The 20,917-nt window shown below is 32.7% G+C and overlaps 1 protein-coding gene across 1 annotated transcript in view; it reads left to right on the plus strand.

The window, feature by feature from the left end:
* Window positions 1-28: 28 nt before the first annotated feature.
* The window catches only part of LOC127739437 (F-box only protein 11-like), a 47,381-nt gene continuing 26,492 nt past the window's right edge, over window positions 29-20,917 (plus strand). Inside the window, exons 1-6 of the mRNA XM_052251206.1 lie at window positions 29-221; window positions 11,866-12,057; window positions 12,649-12,796; window positions 15,642-15,774; window positions 16,625-16,705; window positions 18,263-18,398. Of these exons, the coding sequence (XP_052107166.1) occupies window positions 125-221; window positions 11,866-12,057; window positions 12,649-12,796; window positions 15,642-15,774; window positions 16,625-16,705; window positions 18,263-18,398 (787 nt within the window). The 5' untranslated portion in view covers window positions 29-124. The remainder of the gene's footprint in view (window positions 222-11,865; window positions 12,058-12,648; window positions 12,797-15,641; window positions 15,775-16,624; window positions 16,706-18,262; window positions 18,399-20,917) is intronic.

Genomic DNA, 20,917 nt, shown 5'->3' on the forward strand with positions numbered 1-20,917 from the left:
TGTCACGTGATGCGACAAAATTAACAGCCACTCAAATGGGAATAATTTTCAAGATGGCTACCTAATGTAACCCGGAGTGTTTATTCATGAAAAAATCAGGGAAAGGCGTGTTATTTCTGTGAATATGTCTAGTCAAAACACACGAACGACTAGATATAGTACTAGGAATACAAAAAATCGTTCCAACGTAAAACAGTCATCAACAAGAAGACATAACGAAGGTGAGTTTGCGAGGGGTCATTGTCTGATTTATAAAAATGTATTTTTAGTCGTTATTTGCAGTCAGTAAGTCTGCATAATAAATTAACTTTATTTCTTTTATTATTATAGTTCGAATTAAATGTGAAATTATGTGAAGTGCTTGCATAAGAATATCGGCACAAATAATGCTTTGTACCACTGTAACAATTGTGTTTTTTGCCATGAGTTGTGATTATGTTGATTATCTTTTTTCATAAAACTTTTGTTCATTGTATAGTTTGATAACTTATTTATGCTCATGCTCAATATTAACAGATGGCACTTGATAGACATTTGCAGCTGAATCCTTATTGTTTACATATGATTAAAGGGTGATATGGTTTTAATGTGGGGGTAAACATGTACACCAATTTGACAGCAAACCAAGAACACAAGTAAATTAGATGTCAAAATATAGTATATAGCATATGGAATTGGAAAAAATCAACAGGTGTCGAAACACCATTTCACTTTGTAAATAAAGAGCATGATTTTACTTTCAAAAGTTTCAACCCTACCAGCAAGGGTTGTAACTTATAACCTGGGACACATGGCACAGTAAGAAATGTCCTACCAACTTACATGTAATAATAGGCTTCCCAGAATGTGCTGGACTATGGGACAAGTCCAAGAAATATGTTGCAAATATCATGAATATTGAATACTTTCCAGACGAAGTGTCCAGTGAAGAAAAATGTTTGTCCCATACTTCATTGTACTTTGCAGCCAAACTCAAATAAAACCATGGTAACTTATTGTTTTTCTCATCACAATCATTGTCATTGAACCTTTTATATTACATCCTCTAACCTTTCCTTTTAAAATTCAGGATTTATTATGTAAAAATAGCTGAATTCTTTGAAAACATTATAAATTTTTTATTACTTTTATCGAGCTTGTGCTCCATACAAAATACAGAGTTTAGATCAGAACCAGTTTCAGTAAGGCCATAAAAAAGAATAGGTTGGTTTGCCCTAACCCGACCGACCCATAAAAAAGCACCAGAGTCAAAATCTTTTTTTATTCAAAATTCGCGATGTTTTTTTTTTGCGGAGTTTTGTCGTATCCGTATCCGTCTTGAGTTTGTTGCATAGAATAACCTGATCCGATCTGACCGCGCTTTATCACAGGACAATTTGTGTTATGTATTAAAGCCTCCAATTGATACGGATGAAAAACAACATGTGTTACTGTCTAGTACAAAGGGTCTCTAAAAACACCGCAAAGGACCTCCTTTGTGCACATAGGAGCACAAAGGAGTTTGATATGAGCACAAAGGACCTGAAATTCATTTCAAAACATAAAAATATTATAATTCATGAAGAAAAATGTAAAAAAAAAAATCAATTTCAATAAAAATTGCGATTTTAATAATGTACGATTTTTAGTTATCACCGGTATCGGTTTGGAACCGACTTTATATCCGGGTAAAGTGATAGTTCGTGTATGTGAATTTTTAAATAGTTTAAATATATTAACATAAATGATAAAAATGTCAATTATTATTCTTGATATTTTATTGTTGTAATTTTTCAAGGGTAAAGCATTACCAAAACTTCGAAAATTATATAGGATAGCAATGTGTTGTTGTTGTTTTTTGTTGTCTCATATATCATCACTTTGTTTTCTTACGTATGATAATATTTTTAAGTGAAGTATAAGAATACTTGCATTGTAACAAAAAAGTCAAAACTTTATATTTCCAATTATGATTTATTAAGATAAAACAAACATGATAAATAAATACATATGATTTAACAATAACATTTAAAATTTTGGTTTTGTCCTCACTGCAGCTGTCCTTGGCCGGTGACGTTGACCAGGCTTCTTGGCGAGACGTTTAACCTTCGGTATCGCAAAACCATTTGCCGCTCTTAACATATTGTCACTAAACTTTTTGTCACTGGCAAGCTTTCTGTAAAGCACTTCTTTTTCAATTTGGGAAAGACTGTGCCATTTGGAATGTTGTATTCTGTGTTTCTTGAAATTTCCAAAAAGTTCATAATTGCCGTTGCCTATTATACTGCGTCTTAAATCTGTGTGGTGAAGTTGTATCACATTGTAAACTTTATCTAAAAGTTCTGGTAATTGGTGAGGTTTCCAGTTCAGTGCTACCTTAAACCGGTGGTTCATGGACTCACAGTTATTGTTTGTCCAGAGTCTGTTAGAGTCATATTTGCGATAGGGTTGAATAATATAATTGAACAAGCGGTTTTTAAGTCTTATCTCATAATGATTGGCAAAACACGGAAAGCTGTTACAAAGTTCATTGGACTTGGTGTCGAAATCTATGGTGTCATCAGCTGTTGCTATGCCATTGTCGTAAAAAATGTCGGACATAATCTGCGATCTTTGATTAGATGTTAGAGGCAGCTTGTTTTTTATGTAATCTGTTACATTGTCTTTTATGTGCTTTGTGCAGAGTAATCTGTCCGGCTTTGAAAAAACGCTGTCTAATGCAACTGTCAAACCACCTTCATCGTCGCTACCAAGTTTGACGTCGAAACATTGCACTTCCGTTAGTATCCGAGCTTTGAAGTGTGAAAAGAAAGTATACCGTATAAAGAATCATCTTAATTATTTTAACAAATAGTTTCTGAAATTTACTTTCTGCTATGTATGTGTTCATACATAACTGGTTATATATATAAATAAAAAAATCATATATCATTTCGAAAAAATTTTAACATTCGCAATATCAAAATTTAGACTTTTTGCAATAGCAAGTAGATATTTTGCATATGGTTAACTATTAAAATAATTATACGAAAAGAAACAAATACCGTATAAAGAATCATCTACGCTAAGTAGCTTGTTAATAAGATTTATCATATATTGAGATAATTGATAAAAAAAAATAAGAAGGAGTTCAGTTTCCTTAAAGCAATGTTGATGAAAATAAAATATTTAATTTAAAATTTATAAATTGCTTTGAAATTAAACATAATTTTAAACAAACTTGAAAAAAAGTATACCTGTTGAAGTCTAGATAGACTTGACACGTAGTCGTTTTGAGAGTGATTCATGTTGAATTTGTATAGCTTTGAATATTTCAGTGAAGAACTCTCTTATTTTATATTATTTTATTTTTTATAAAATTTTGAGTAAAATGGTTTATATTTCTCATCTTTTTAACTTCAATAGAAGACGTCTTTGATCGACGCTTGTAAGATCTATATTTAGAAAACTTGTATATTTTGCATATGTAATAAAATAAAATAGATAAATAATTATTATAGTTTCACATATTTGATCAGACAATATATATATACAACAATTCATAATAAAAACAGAGATCAAATATCCAGCCTTTGAATAGACTTATGAGACACTTTAAAACATATCAGACAACTGTACATTTATAAAAAAAAAATATATATCCTTATAAAATTCAAAAAATAATTATTGGTTTATCACATTAAGTAAACTGCTTTTAAAATATTTACTAGTAAAAGTTTCAATTAATATTAGATAGATGATATTGATAAAAGGATTACAAATTAAAAACATTAGCAATGGTTAAAAGGAAATAAAATTTTGCCAAAAGACGGATAAACTATTTTGAAAAACAAATAAAAAAACAATATATTTCTAGGGTAACAAAAATAATTTAAATGTGATTAATATTAAATACATGGATCTAGATAAAAGATGTGTACTAAAAAAGTAACAATAGTAACCATAATAAAGAGACTTTAAAAATATAACTATGAAAAAATATATGTTAACATTCAAATAAATTTCTTTCTTCTCTGATAAAAATTGAAAAGTGCGTATGATAATGAGGATTGCATGTCTTTACATTTCATAAGACTGATAAATTGACTGTCAATATCTAGAGTATCAAAGTTTTCTATAAAGTTTTTGGCTCGAGAAAATAAATTATATCTTAAGTCATCATACATAGTGCAGTTCATTAGAAAATGTTTTTCGTTTTCTATGACGTCATTCGGACAGAATTTACAACTTCTTTCATTAACTGGTATTTGCGGTCGTGCGTATCGGCCTGTCTCGATGGCCAAAGGGGGTGATCCACTTCGGAACAGGGCAACAACTCGTCGGACCGATCTCGGCAACTGAATTTTCAAATATTTTTCTGTTTCTACTTTTTCTTTGTATAGTCTATATGTACGTAGTTTATTGCCGTTTGGATTATTTTTGTCATTAAACAGTTCGCTAACAAATTCGACATTGTCTACAATATCTACGCGCTCACAAATTGTTCTCATCGCAGTTTTTTGTCGTAATGTTATTATCGTTGACTATGTCCGTAGCCGTTAATCTTTTGTATCATTTTGCTAACTTGTTAGTACCATCCCTTACGCCTATTTGCAATCCATGCTGATATCTTACGGGTAATACGGACATCATCAGATCTAGTAATTCGACACATCAGACGAATACAAGCAATACGTTGTTTGGTAAAACACGAGGACCACCCAATGTCCCCTCTGACGGCGGTATTTGATGTATATTTACCGGCTGACAGGAATAACTTAATTGCTTTATTCTGAATCGAATTAATCATTGAAAATGTTTTAGTTCCCCAAATGCCTGCTCCGTAGAATAAAGCGGGTTCTACCATAGTGGAATATAACTTTGTGTACACACTGTGTGACATTCCACCCGTACTAATAAACTTTCCATAAAGCGCGCCTAGTGCCCTGCTTGCTGACTTCGAAAGTTCCTTAACTGCTTTGTCCATAGTTAAATGCTCGTCGAACCATATACCCAAGTATTTGTATGAAGAAGTGTACTCAATATCCAAGTCGGAACATTTAAATGGGAAGTCCGATCGACTGACAGGTTTATTCCTGAAATGCATAACATTACTTTTGGTTGGATTTATATCAATTTTCCATTCACGGCACCACTCCGAAACAGTATCTAACATCTTCTGGAGACTTTCCTCGTCCGGAGCAATCAATGCAATGTCATCTGCATATAAAAGTATACTCAGAATTGTATCATCGATGCGAACACCACAATGTAGATTATTGATACGTTCAGCAAGGTCGTTGATGTAGGCGGCAAATAGTGTGGGAGACAATAAACAGCCTTGCTTAACTCCGCAGTCCACATTAAACCATGGTGTATGTCTGTCATTGACACGAACTGTACATCTAACATTTTCATATAAGGACTGTAAAGCAGACAGAAATTTACCACGTATTCCAACTTTTTGAAGTTTATACCACAATAAATTTCTTGGTACAGAGTCAAAAGCTTTCCGCATATCAATAAAACTAACAAAAGTTGAATGTTTTGAAATTTTCCTGTTTGAAATAACGCTAAATAAACTCCAAATATGCTCTTCACAACTACGTTTGCTACGGAATCCATTCTGCTCCTCACAAAGGATATTGTTTTCCTCAAAAAAAGCGTTCAGGCGATTATTTAGTACACTACAATATATCTTACTGGGTACGGACACAAGCGTAATTCCCCGGTAATTTGATGGTAGTCGGTTGTCTTGTGTTCCTGGTTTGAGTATTGGGTTAACTATCCCTTGGCTCCATTGTACTTTACCCAGTTCAAAGCAGCCGTTACAGATAACATATAACAGTTCAATTGCGATTTCATTTTTGAGCACTTCCGCCGGTATTTCATCGTATCCAGCCGCTTTCCGAAGTTTAGCTTGCTTTACAGCAATAACGATTTCTTCCCGAGTAAAAGCACAGTTTAAATTTGATAGGTCCATTTGGCCATTTTCCGCAGATATGTCATATGTCATATGTCTGAAGTTTTTTTTGTTTTTTTTTAATATATTAATACATATAATTGTTTTTTCAACAATGTTATTGTTTTTAAAGACGATCTTTGAACGCTGATAATTAACTGTAAAGAATATATAACGCTTTGTTCATCCCAAGCGCAATCAAGTCCTCATTATACAAAACTTATTTATTGTGAAATTGCCTTGAAATCTTTACAAACAGTGTTAGCTTAATTTTTTCTCTCCGGTTTAATGTCCAGTCTTTATTTATATGTTCATGTTTTCTCAATACTTTTCAATATATAATTATAGGTATACTAACATCTTATCGAAAATGGCCGTAATCTTATGCATATCCGTACCGGTTACGGAACACGGTTTCGTAAATCTTCAACTTTACATCGATTTATTTTAATAAAAATTAATATTTTTTTCGTGAGAAATGCCTTTCCCCCCCATTTAATAAACAATTTCAGGTCCTTTGTGCACTTATCATACTCCTTTGTGGTCCTTTGTACTCCTTTGTGCACAAAGGAGGTCCTTTGCGGTGTTTTTAGAGACCGCTAGTACAAATAAAAGTTGGATTAAAATCAAAACCCGTAGTTTCCATGGTTTCGTTTTAGTTTTGTTCGTGAAGGTGCAGTTCCATTTTGTTGGTGTGATTTTATCAGTGATCTCTTTTCTTATTTCTGGGAAATATTTTTCCCTCGTAGTACTGAGTATAAACTCATTTAAAATGTTTGTCTGTATTTACAATGTAAACATTCAGAAAAAAGTGTGAACATTGAGGTTGAATGCTGAAAAAAAACTGTTTATAGAAAAGATCATATAGTACAAAATTATAGATCCTGGCATATATGTGTCTGACAATTTATACAAAACTCTATAATAGTCTTTCATTTTAAAAGTTGTTTACAAGGTAAAATAATGTTTTCCCCTATTTTTCTCTAAAAGTAAAAAAAAAAAAGAATTTCCCTACCTACCTACCCACACCTGAGACTGGTGGGTAGGATTGGGCAAACAGAAATATTTTTAAGTCAGGCCTAATTTTCAGGAATTTTCTGAGTCTTATTTGACAAGACCAAAAATCAAATAAAGTGAGAGCATCTCAAACTTGAGTCGAATACTCTTCCAGTATCAGGAGAACATCAAAACAGTTCTCTTACTCTAATGAATTGTAAATTTGTAAATATGGATTAAAGTGATTATAAAGGTGTTGAGGAATATTTTATTTTACTTTATTTTACTCTAAGAGGTATTAATTTAGCAGTCAGTACGTAATGTTTTATTTCTTTTTACTATTATGATGCCAATATATGAATCCTTCTGTCCTAGACTGACTAGCTAAGCTGGATTATTGACAGGTTAACTGTTACGTTACAGCCTCATGAATGTCAAAATGTCATAATTCAAACATTAGACCAACTAATCTGCCCTTAAATCTACATGCACATTTGTGTAATTTGTACCCATATGCATTAATTTTATGTGGTCATTGAAAAAGTAGCAATGTATAAACAGCTTTTTATCGTTTTGTTTTGACCTAGTTAGGGACTGAGACTGTCTAGGCAGTACTTAGCATGTTCTGTTCATATTTCTCTGCTATATAATTTAAATATCATCAATTTTATTAAAGTGTCTATAACATGTATTTGAATTTCAATGAATAAAATTTCCTACACGTACAAGATTATATTTACAATAGAGACATACATGTACATGAAGAGTCAGATGCTTCAATGATTTATAAAAAAAATTGTGACATAAATTATCAGAGATTAAAAAAATATGGGACATATAATCAATTAACACATTTTAAATTAGAATAATTAATAAATCAATTTTGAAATGAAGGCTTATAGAAATGAAACAGAAAATAAAATATAACTTTTTGATAAACTATGGTTACTTTTAAGTCACTCTTTATCTTGATTCAGTAATGTAAACAGTGCTGTGTTAAGCAACATCTAGGTACATCTAGCATTTAATTTCAGAAGAGATCACCCTATCCATACTAATATTGAACCCAAAAGTAATTTGTGTTCCGGTAAAAACCATGCTGGCTTTTTGGCCGAGTTGTGGCAAAGTGTTACTCAGTTTATACATTTTGTAATATGATGAATGCCATCAGAATGTCTGGGTGTCAACATTTCCAGTGCAGCCTTAAAGCTATGCCTATGCTCTTGGCCTTGCAAGTCCTGACACTTTCACATCAAATAATTACACATACATCCTGTCCAGCCAGACCCTGTATTAAAGTTAGCAGGAGTTGTTTAATAAATTGAGGTGCTCATTATATGAATATTCTATGAGCTAAGCTGAGGAAATTATCATTTTATTGCAAAAAGAAATGAAATGAGTAAGTAATCCAGGGTTGGCAAATATTGACCAAGCCAGCGGGAAATACTGGCTAATTCTGCAATCTGTCCATGGTTAATTGAAATTTTGATGGGACATTATAGGACATTACAATTAAAACCAGTCCCTACCTGATCAGTTATTGGGTAAATGAATAGATATATAGTCACCGGACAGAAAGTCACTTATTTGCTACATTATAATATACTAGAACAAAAAGTCACAATTTAGTAACGGGTTAACAAGTGGTTGAATATGTACATGTAGGCAAAAATCCTTATATAAAGCCTATTATAAGATATTGTACAGTATATGATATTGTTCTTACACATGGATAAATGAAGATTATAAATATTATAATCAATCATTCTACAAAGGAAATATTCTGTAGCACCATGAAGCCAGTCACTAACAAGAGACTATGACCTATTGTTGTCTCTCTCTGGTTGGTCATTTCTTCAAATAATAAAAATTTCAAAGAAAGTTGTTTTGTAAAGATAGGTTTTTCTGATTATCTACCTTAGTTTGTGATGCGACTCCTAGGCGTCATCGTAGTAGCGGTAGCCATTACAACCGTGAAAAAATATAAACAAGATATACATCTATTTCTCCGACTGCATATAATTAACATAAACACAAGAATGAGAGGGCGTGCTTGACCTTAGCAAAATTATAAATGCTATATACCAGTAATAAATAATAAAGTAATTAGATAAGGAATGGACATTAAAATTATAAGTGTATTGCAGGCCAGGTGTCGTGTCCTTAAAATATAACTGTATTTGATACGTTACACCCGGGACATACTATATACGAATACTATTCCCAGGTTACATATCGGATATAATCATTTGGTAATCATAATATTGATTATTATAACACATACATGTACTTAAATAAAAATAAATTGTCTTGCCGGGTCGAATGTGATATATTAGAAAAACCAGGTGCAATTTTATCAAATCATAGAAATTTCTGTGGTCAGACTTATAATTAGAATTATTAGACGGTCCTGAAATTCAACAATCCTCTAATCCGATGGTACTATCATTCAACAGCCCGTTTTCTCCGATGCGCAGTTACTTGTCTCTGCTGAAAAATATACATATAAACATGTACCGTTTGATGATAAACTTTTTCACAGAGACGAGAGTTTTGTGCTTGTGGTCTGTAGGTTCTAGTAAATTATTTGATTACCAAGACCTTTGAAAAATCCTTTCTAATGTGTAAAATTTTATAATTCATGCACAGAATAATCTTCTGATGAGGAAAGTTCAAATCAAGTTTCAACAGAAGTTACTGTATACACATGTACTTCGTATAAAGAAAGTAAGGTGAATATATACTTTAAGCACACATGTCTACATATACCATGGTACACATATCATGTGGACCATTAAGATGAGGCTTATAGGGAAGGGCCCTTAATGGTAAGTTTTGCTAGTATTTGTCTATGGATGCAACTGTTTGTAATACCTTTAAGGTTTTCAGCAAGAACTGGCACCCAGGAATAAAATATTTTACAAACCTTACTTTTTTCGAAATATGAAAGCGCCGTCCAAAATAATTAAATATCAATTTGAAACTAAGTGTTAACCTCATCAGTACGATCGAGAAACAGCTAATCTGCTATATCGAAGTTGAAAATTAAATTTGTGTAGTAATTCCACTAAAGTAAAGAAAACTTAGTTACATTAGTATACAATAAGGTGTCACCGTCATTCATAATATTTCTACACGCCGACGTGGTTCCCCCTTTTATTAACCGGATTTTCTAAGGAAAAATCGGTTCTTGATATAGGGATATATGGCGGGCGGGTGGCTGCCAAACAGTGTCCGTTCATTAACATGAAAATGCTTTGACGAAATCATTTCAAATTTAGATATGTTGTTTTCTGTGACTAAATGAAGGTCAAGTTCAGTTTTCACGATTTTAGCTTATCTAGTTGTTGGGTTGTAGACCTTTCAGTAGCGAAAAGTGATATTTATTATATGATTTATTTTTATTTTGAGTTGTTTCCCTGTTGAACAGAAATGATGTAATTAATAAGTATATGGATAGATAGTCTATCAATGATTGTATCTGTTCAATTGATTTTAGTCAGGAGTTGTCAAAAATTTCTTTATAACTATCTTTTTTAAGTCATGTGTGTTTTGAAGGTAGATGTCACAGTTGTTATGTTGTATTTTATTTTTGTTGGGTGTGTTAATGTTTAATTTTTACTTGATCCTGTTTGGGGGTCAAGATTTGCAAATATCATTTTCATTTAACTTTGAACTCCTTACTCCTCTGTGAACAGTATTTTTGTCTGAGTTGATGTTGTCAGAATGTCTGTCCATTTTGCAGCATATATAAAGATAGTCGTCATGAATAAAAAAGTTCGTCTCTTCATACTTGGTTGATTAATTTGCTTACAATTAAAAATAAATGTAGCCTCAGGGTAATTTTCATTGTTATTATTTAAAAATGTGCAGTGGCGGATTTAGGGGGGTGCCTTTTTCAAAATCCTGGATCCTTATCTGATGTATGGATCTTCTATACAAAAAACGGCAGATGCACTATAGTCATCGAATTAATTTTCATAGATTAAGTTTTTTTACAGTCGTTTTACAACGTGTTAACATTTATCTGCCAGTGTAATTTTACTTTCATAACAAGTTTTATTTTTTAAAAAACGGATTATGTGCAGTCGGTGCACCATCCATAAAATAATGTCTGGACCATACAAAAACTTGTTTATGCAAAGTTTTGCTGTTTATAGCTTTGATCCACTCAAGTTTGTTGGCTTGTCAGAAGGCATCAAATGAGACTTTACATGTTCTATGGAATCAAACAAGGGCAGTCATTGTGCAACTTGTTGTGTAATTCAAATATTGATTTTTTTCCACATCTACGATTATTTGTACAACTATTAACTGCAAAAGAAATGCCTCCACCTTTTTTATAACTTTCAGCAGTATCCATAGTAAAATAAATCAGAAAATGAAAGAAATACAAATGTAAACAGAAAATCGATAATGTTTTGATCAGAACACATGCGTTTTTTTTCACATTTGTAATGGCTGATTGGTCGCGTGAGAGGTTATTGGATGCGCCCATGTTTTCTAGGTCAATTATAGATAAACCCGTCTTTTATAACATTGAATATGATACAATATTAGTATAAATCGACATATACATAAGATTACATAGAAATAAGAAGATGTGGTATGCATGCCAATGAGAGAACTCTCCATCCAAGTCGCAATGTAAAACACAAAATAAGTAAACATTGAATAACAAAAACACATTACAAATTGTGTCAACAGGTCAAAATTAACACGAAAGTATGATTTAAGAGTACTCACAGTATGGTAATTGAAAGCTAGTTAAAAGCCAAAAACAATTAATAATAACAAATCATGCATCAGAAACTGAAATCAATTGAAACACATCCCAGGGATTTAGTGTTTTACCACCATGCTAATACATGTACACTATATTTCATTTCTTTTGAAAAATGTACTTTCAAATACATTTGTATAACAGGTAATTATGTTTTTTTTTACAGAAGGAGGAAGAGACAGATCAAATAGTAATAGCAGCGGCGAGGAGAATGACATTAAACCTGGAAGAATCAGATATAACCTCAGAAAAAGAAGTTTGGACTCATCAGAAAATGGTGAAGCTGGAGACCAAAAAGATGCACAGATGCCTAAAAGAAGAAAATCATCTTCTCGTTCAGTAGCTCCATATTTGAAAGGTAACATATACAGATTGATATAATTGATAAACATTCATATTTTGAATTATGAATATAAGTTTAAAAATGCACTAACAGAAGATTCTTTTGTTAAAGCATAGAATTTTGTAGGTGTCACAATTTCCAGATTCCTCATGACCAACATTTAATGGGCTTTTCCAGATCATTGAAATTTAAGATTTCCAAATTGGATTTTCAGTTACAAATATTCTGAAGGTGTCTTTGTGATCAGCAACAACACAGAAAACATTTATTCCATGTTCATTTCATATCAGGGAAGTTGACTTGGTGAAGATGAATAAGGACTTTTATACTGAACATTCAGCTGTCAGAGCAACTATGTCATCATGATATGTGTCTTAGTTTATTCATTATGTGATTTTTATTTGCAATAAAGAATCCAAAGATTTCATAACAAAATGAATGTATACCCTGTATTATGTTGGGCAAAGTAATTTGAGTTACATTTATTTTATAAAAATTACCAATCTCGTGAATACTTTTTACATTTTGTTGATGTTAGGCAGGTAGAGTAGATTTATTAAAATAGTAGCCTCTTATTTATTAATTTTTGTTTTTTCCATGTGTCAGGTAACGCAGTTGGAGCTCGATACATTCAAGAGGAATTACCTGATGAAGTTCTTTTGAAGATTTTGAGTTATCTGTTAGAGTTTGACCTTTGTCGAGTAGCTTGTGTTTGTAAACGATTTAGGACCATTGCTAATGATACAGAATTATGGTAAGAATAAACCATCCTTTATGTTGTACTAGAAATGATGATGACATTCATTAAAACATTAACCTTATAACAGTCCAAAGTCAAACATGTCAGTGAAATAGGGATTTAAGTTGCTGATTTCCTCTGAAACTCACTAAATCTCATGTCTAATGTAGTAAAGCAATGTTGCTGTCCAAAAATGATGAAGAGATAATATGAGAGAAATTTGTGATTGTTGAGTACTTGTCACACAAGTAAATCAATATTGATGGGTGTATTGGAATTTATGGAGGCTCATGGGATTTTTGGGATCTGTCCTATACCTCTCTTTGACACATTCCCCATTTCCATTCTCAATTTTATGTTAGTCTATACATTGAATTTTTCATACTTTTCTCAGGGTTGGCAAAAACCCGGGTTTTATGAGTATTGCCCAGCCCAGTGTGAAATACTGGGAAAACCCGGGTTTTACTGGGTTATACCGGGTAATACTGGGCAATACTGGATAATATGAAATACTGGCCTGAATTTTAAAGAGGATTCAGTGATTAATCACAAATGCAATACATTAAAGTCGAAGAATTCAAAAAGAAATATAACTAATATTAAGAATTAACAATTCTATGTACATGTAACATGTGTAAGGAAAATAACTTTTAAAGATTTTTGTTCATTACTAAAAATGTTTACTAAGTTTTAGCATATGTTTATGTACATCACTAAATAATAAGTAATTATTCAGATTAATACAGATTTGTTTATATAATAATAATCAGCCTTTTGATTACTATAAGTGTTCATGGCCTGTCCCCTTAGGGCGTTTATTTAGCAATATGATTATATAACAATTAAAATTTACAATTCATTTAAACACTGCAATAAAATGCATTTTTTCAACTTGGATTTAATATTGAAGCAAAGCTTGGAAATTAACAAGGTATCCTGAAATGTCCAATACTTGTATTCTGCCTACATAGAATTAGTGGAGATAAGGAAGAAACCCTCAATGGTTATCTGTATAAAATGTATATATTTAGCTATAATACTATTAAACTACAACAAGTCTTTACTATTTTGTGTAAAAATAAGCTTGAAAAATCATATTACCCAGTAATACCCGTTTCTAGGAGTATTGCCCAGACCGGGAAAAGCTGGGTTTTCCCACTCGGTTAATACTTTCCCAACCCTGCTTTTCTCAGAAACTATTGAGCAGAATGACTACATATTCCATACCTGTCAACCCCTGAAACTGAAAATGTAGGTCATGGCCTGCATTGAGGAATAAAATGTCAGGTCATAATGCATAGGAACTTTTTTTCGGTTCAATTTTAGAGTATTTTTTACATACTATAAGATATACATGTACCACTGAGTTTCCTACAAATATTCACTTTTGTATTGGTTAATTATATTGATATTTATCATTAATCAAATAACTTTCTAAAGCAATGCCCTTTTATTGTTTTATTCACACTACTTTTAATTAATGAATGTCATAAACCCCAGCTATACATGTAATTAGAAATCAATTATAGCTAATGTGCTCCTATACACAGGAGGAAGATAAATAAAAAGATGTTAGATTGGTTCTTTTCATTGCAATATCTAGAGCATATGGATTTGATTTAAAGCTTTAACATTTACATGATGTAAGTGATATTAAAATTATTTACTCCAACAGAAATGTATTATAAGGTTCAATTTGTTTTAAAATGATTTTTATAGGACAATTTATATTTGCAAACGGCCTATCTTTTAATCAGGACATAGAATTATATGTTAAACTTGACTGGTTTCAATTTTCTGGAGTACAATTAATGAGACAATTCTCAAATTGTTACTTTTCAATCAAATGCAATGCTATGATAGCTGTCATCGGCATGGTAAATAGGCAAATCCTAAGTTGAGACTTTTCAATTGTTTACCTTTTCAAAAGAAAAAGGCTGATAAAACCTAACGTATATTTGACTTCTAAATACCGGAAACAATACGGGTGAAAACAGGTCATTTTCTGAAACCCTGGTTATTTGAATACCCGGCAGGTATTTAAAAAAAACCTGTGTGAAAGGGGAAGTTCACAGAATACAGGTCTGTTGACAGGTATGATATTTGGTCGGCAACTCAACAGGGAGTTGTAATGAATGTTTGCTTATTGGATATGTCAGACATGTGCTTCCTGCTTTCCTATACATTGAATAAATAGCTAAGCATGACAACACACAACATGTGAAATCCTTGTTAAATTTGTTTTATTTTTGTTGTCTCAGAAGGTGAGACCTAGGTGTTGCTTTTCTGGGGGAGGCATCACCTATTGTTAAGTTTTCTGCTTAAATCAGTTTGACAGGAACTACTTGTGATAGATCAATGACATTTTCTATAAATTTGCATTACTTTCAGTACATACCAGTTTGATGACTATTTCGAGGCCCTGCCCCATAAGTCATGGTCCAGTGACTATGATTTAATAGTAATTTTCAATGTTAAGTTTTCTGCTTAAGTCAGTTTAATAGGAACTACTTTTGATAGATCAATGATATTTTCTATAAAGAAACATTGTTATCAGTACATCTCAGTTTGTCATGGTCCAGCAACTTTTTATTAATAAGGAATGTTGCTGTCCATCAGATTGTCTTTTTCTGCTGAAAGGTGATACATATCTCTGTGTCAACAGTTTATTTATTAAATTGTATGTCTTGTATGATGATGTATTGATTAAGTTTCATCCATGGTACATCTTCTTATACATTTTACATTTTATGTTACATATATGATAAATCAATCATTTATTGTTTGAATGCTCTTTACCCCACATCTGTTCTCCTTTTATTCATATTGAGGTATCTACATGCATCCCATCTTATTTCAGGAAAAAATTGTATCAAGAAGTATTTGAGTATGACTTTCCGTTGCTTCACCCAGAACCAAGGGTATTTAAGTTTCTACATCCACAAGTATACTGTGACTATGATAACCCATGGAAAGAAAGCTTCAGACAGTTGGTAAGTTTTAGATATAATAATGAGCTTGTACTCTTTAGTGAATATATGAAGTATACTATTTGTAACCCTTTCTCCAAATATGGGTACACAGGTTTACTTCTGTTTCCATCTATGTGTGTGAATAAAAGATTTCCGTCACATTTTTCTCAGCAACTACAAGTCATAGTTTCTTGATGTATGGCACCAAGCTTCATCTAGTTGTCTTACCCTGTGACATGCTTTCAGTTCCTGCAATGGTCTACTTGTTTTTCACAAACATTTAATGAATAAAAAAGTACCTTAATTATTTTTATGCCCCCACCTTATGCCACTGGGGCATTAAGTGTTACCCTTGACCATCTGTTTAACAAGTTTTCCTCATCCAAATTTTATGAAACTCAAACACAATGCTAAGAACCATAACTTGCAGACAGAGTTCATATTTGGAAGCAAGTCACTTACCGTTCTAGAGTTATGCCCCTTTTTAACTTGGAAAATTGCAAAGCATGAGTGGGGGCATTTGTGGCCTCAGACACATTCTTCTTTTGTTTTTTTATGCCCTTGCAACTAAAAGTTGGGGGCATATTGTTTTACCCCTGTCCATCTTTACTTGCATAAGAGGTTCATAGCTTTTCCAGATAACTCCTCCTACAGTGAACCATCAACCTATGTGCTCCCATGTTCAACTTTGTGTATTTTAAAATAACACTTTGCATCTGCTGGGGCATCATTTGTGTCTCCCAGAAACAAAAAAAAAGGAATGCTGGGTCATCACTTTGTCTAGTTTATTATTTAAATGTAGAGATTTGTGTTTAATGAGAATGATACATTAGATCACAATATTAACTAATCTTTGGTTTTTTTTCTTCAGTGTAAAGGTATACACGTGAGACCAGGATTTAGAGATCTGTATCACAGAAAGTACAGAAAGTTAAAAGGCAGAGATATGAAGGTATGTGTCAAAAACTAGTTCACATTTTATAATCCAATACATTTCTTGTATTAAATCTATAATTTATAAAGGAATAATGAAAAATAATATCAGATTCCCAAAAATCATTATTTTAGATGCACAGAAATATCAAAATAACTAATCACAATATAAATCTATTGTCATTTGAAATACTTCTTCAACTTATCCTCCACATAGCTGAACAGTTTACGTGCTGCTGTGACTTTTATCACTGACAGTTGATTGTTTTCAACTCACAGTCACACATATGCAGGGCTCACACTACTTCAGAATCATAGGGAGAAGTGACTTCTCTTTTTGAAACTGAGAGGGAGAAGTGGTGAGATTTAAGAGAGAAGTGCTCGTTCGCTCGCGGCGCTACAATGTCTGGTTTTACTATAATACAAAGGCCCATATGTATCTTATTTTTTTATTATTGCTCAATTTGTACCTGGGAGTACAATAAAAGTAACAGTTCAAATTCAAAGTTGTTTAATTTTATCATATCTAGTTGCACAATCATATTAGTCCTCTTGTCAGAAAAAAAAACCGGTTTAATATCTAGCAATAATAAAAAAGATTTTTTTTATATCAAAAAGGAAAAGAAAGTTGTTATTTCAATTTAAAATATACTCTGTTATGTTTGTGAAATTCAGTGGTTAAAATTCTCATTTAAAAGATATATAAATTTAACACAGTTAAGCTTGGACATAGTATAGTAGTCCCAGAGTTGAGCAATTTTAATTGATAAATTGAAACAATTCATATACATGGAAATATATACATTAATCAAGTAGATCTAACCAAAAGAGTGTTAATGCGCGTGGAATGCGTAATTTTTCCTTTTGGGATCAATATTCCTCTGTCAGCTGTGCCATTCATTCTTCAGTAGTCATTATCGTATGAATCCGGATTTCGGTCATAGCTGGTCCGGTTCGGATCAGTAGTTTAGTACAAATATTTCAATGGCGGACGAAGAAGAAAAATTTACAAAAATAAACGATGTTTGACACGCAATTTGGAAAGGAATATGACGTTTTTAATGCTATAGATGGATAACAAATTTATTTCAGGCAAATTTCATCACGTTCTAATGAAGTAACGAACTTATTTTGCCGAAAATTAGAATGATTTGATGTACGCTCTCTAACAAGTACCGGAAGTGATAAAAAATTGTTTTTATGAAATAACTTGCAACCAACTTTAAAATCAATGCTTTAACCTCTTTTCTGAAGAAAATAAATCGTTTATGTCTTTGAATTTCTTTACTTTTTACTGAAAAATTGCTGTTTCATCGACTTGGTAAAAATTGAACATTGCCGATGACGAAAGCGACTGAAAGCGAGTATCGTAAACCACAGGGCGACTAGTTTTCGCTTTTGAGGGTCGGGGAAAGCGAAGTGACGGACGGGAAAGCGATATCTTCGCCCTAGTCGCCTGGTAGCGTGAGCCCTGATATGTAGCATGTGTAAAAAAGTATAACACAAATACTGAACGCCAAGGCAAAGTCATTCTGTATAAATGAATTTTATAAAACATTTTTTTTTTCAATTTTAGTGCTTTGAAACGATTGAATTTGCATATGACTGGGTTGTTACAGAAGAGTTGGAAAACCAGATAATCTTTGTCCATTCAGGAATATATCATAGAGAATATCTATTTATTGACACCAATGTGGCTATAATAGGTGCTGGTAAGTATACTTCATCTTTGTCATTTTTGTCCTGCAAAGGCAAAACTTAGGTGTGCTGTTTCCAGTGGCTGCATGAACAATTTGTTAAAAATTGTGGTTATGTCAGTTTAAGGGGAACCACTAATTGTTTGTCAATGATAAAATTTGTCAACAGTTTATTTATTAGTCCCCTACCGACGAAGTCAAAGGGGACTTTAGGTTTGCACTCTGTCCGTCTGTCTGTCCATCCGCCCGTCTGTCCATCCATCAGTCCGGCAACTCAGCTTTCCACACTTTTTTTTCTTCGTTCTTGAAGATATTGATTTGATATTTGGTATATAGTTTTATCATGACAAGTTATAGATCAAGTTCAAATTTTGTTTGGGTCTGATGATTTAGTCCAGAGTTATGGTCCATGAAAAAACTCCATAACTAATGTTAGAGTACTATGTTAAACCATATAATCTGTACAAAGGGAGATAACTCATTTTTTGTCGAGCCTGCGACTTTTGTCGCAGAAAGCTCGACATAGGGATAGCGATCCGGCGGCGGCGGCGTTAGCTAACTTCTTAAAAGCTATATATTTTAGAAGGTGGAAGGTCTGGATGCTTCATACTTTGTATATGGATGCCTCATGTTACGAAGTTTCCGTCAGTCACATGTCCAATGTCCTTGACCTCATTTTCATGGTTCAGTGACTACTTGAAAAAAAAGTTAAGATTTTTTGTAATGTTAGATTCTCTCTTATTATAAGTAATAAGATAACTATATTTGGTATGTGCGTACCTTGCAAGGTCCTCATGCCCATCAGACAGTTTTCACTTGACCTCGACCTCATTTCATGGATCAGTGAACAAGGTTAAGTTTTGGTGGTCAAGTCCATATCTCAGATACTATAAGCAATAGGTCTAGTATATTCGGTGTATGGAAGGACTGTAAGGTGTACATGTCCAACTGGCAGGTGTCATCTGACCTTGACCTCATTTTCATGGTTCAGTGGTTATAGTTAAGTTTTTGTGTTTTGGTCTGTTTTTCTTATACTGTATGCCATAGGTCTACTATATTTGGTGTATGGAATGATTGTAAGGTGTACATGTCTAGCGGGCAGGTGTCATTTGACCTTGACCTCATTTTCATGGTTCAGTGGTCAAAGTTAAGTTTTTGAGTTTTGGTCTTTTTTTCTAATACTATGTGCAATAGTTCAACTATATTTGGTATGTGCATACCTTGCAAGGTCCTCATGCCCGTCAGACAGTTTTCACTTGACCTTGACCTCATTTCATGGATCAATGAACAAGGTTAAGTTTTGGTGGTCAAGTCCATATCTCAGATACTATAAGCAATAGGTCCAGTATATTCGGTGTATGGAAGGACTGTAAGGTGAACATGTCCAACTGGCAGGTGTCATCTGACCTTGACCTCATTTTCATGGTTCAGTGGTTATAGTTAAGTTTTTGTGTTTTGGGCTGTTCTTCTTATACTGTATGCCATAGGTCTACTATATTTGGTGTATGGAATGATTGTAAGGTGTACATGTCTAGCGGGCAGGTGTCATCTGACCTTGACCTCATTTTCATGGTTCAGTGGTCAAAGTTAAGTTTTTGAGTTTTGGTCTTTTTTTCTAATACTATGTGCAATAGTTCAACTATATTTGGTATGTGCGTACCTTGCAAGGTCCTCATGCCCGTCAGACAGTTTTCACTTGACCTCGACCTCATATCATGGATCAATGAACAAGGTTAAGTTTTGGTGGTCAAGTCCATATCTCAGATACTATAAGCAATAGGTCTAGTATATTTGGTGTATGGAAGGACTGTAAGGTGTACATGTCCATCTGGCAGGTGTCATCTGACCTTGACCTCATTTTCATGGTTCAGTGGTTATAGTTAAGTTTTTGTGTTTTGTTCTGTTTTTCTTATACTATATGCAATAGTTCAACTATATTTGGTGTATGGAAATATTTTATGATCTATTTGGCAGTCACGCAGGTTTTAGTTGACCTTGACCTCATTTTCAAGGTTCATTGCTCAGTGTTAAGTTTTTGTGTTTTGGTCTGTTTTTCTTAAACTATAAGCAATAGGTCAACTCTATTTGTTGTATGGAAGAATTGTTAGCTGTACATGCCTGCCTAGCATGGTTCATCTGACCTTGACCTCATTTTCATGGTTCATTGGTCAATGTTTAGTTTACTTGGTTAATGTTAAGTTTATGTGACAGTTGTCATGGTTGTAATAAAGCTTTATATTTAGGACTATCAACATAATATCAATGATTAGTAAAGAAGGCGAGACATTTCAGCGTGTGCACTCTTGTTTTAAAAGATTCTTTGGTAAATTGTTTGAGGAATTTTGTGGCAGGTTTATATGTTATTTTGTATAAACTAATTTTCTGAATGCTACATGTATATATATATATTTTTGTTTATTAAGTGAAATCCTTTAATTAGATAATAATCTATTTTTATTAAGATATATATTTCATTACATTACATTGTGTAGATAAAAGTTGTTGACATTTTATAGGTAAGTTACAAATCTATA

Source organism: Mytilus californianus, unplaced genomic scaffold (genome assembly GCF_021869535.1).
Source record: "Mytilus californianus isolate M0D057914Y unplaced genomic scaffold, xbMytCali1.0.p SCAF_4, whole genome shotgun sequence".
In the NCBI taxonomy this organism is placed as follows: domain Eukaryota; kingdom Metazoa; phylum Mollusca; class Bivalvia; order Mytilida; family Mytilidae; genus Mytilus; species Mytilus californianus.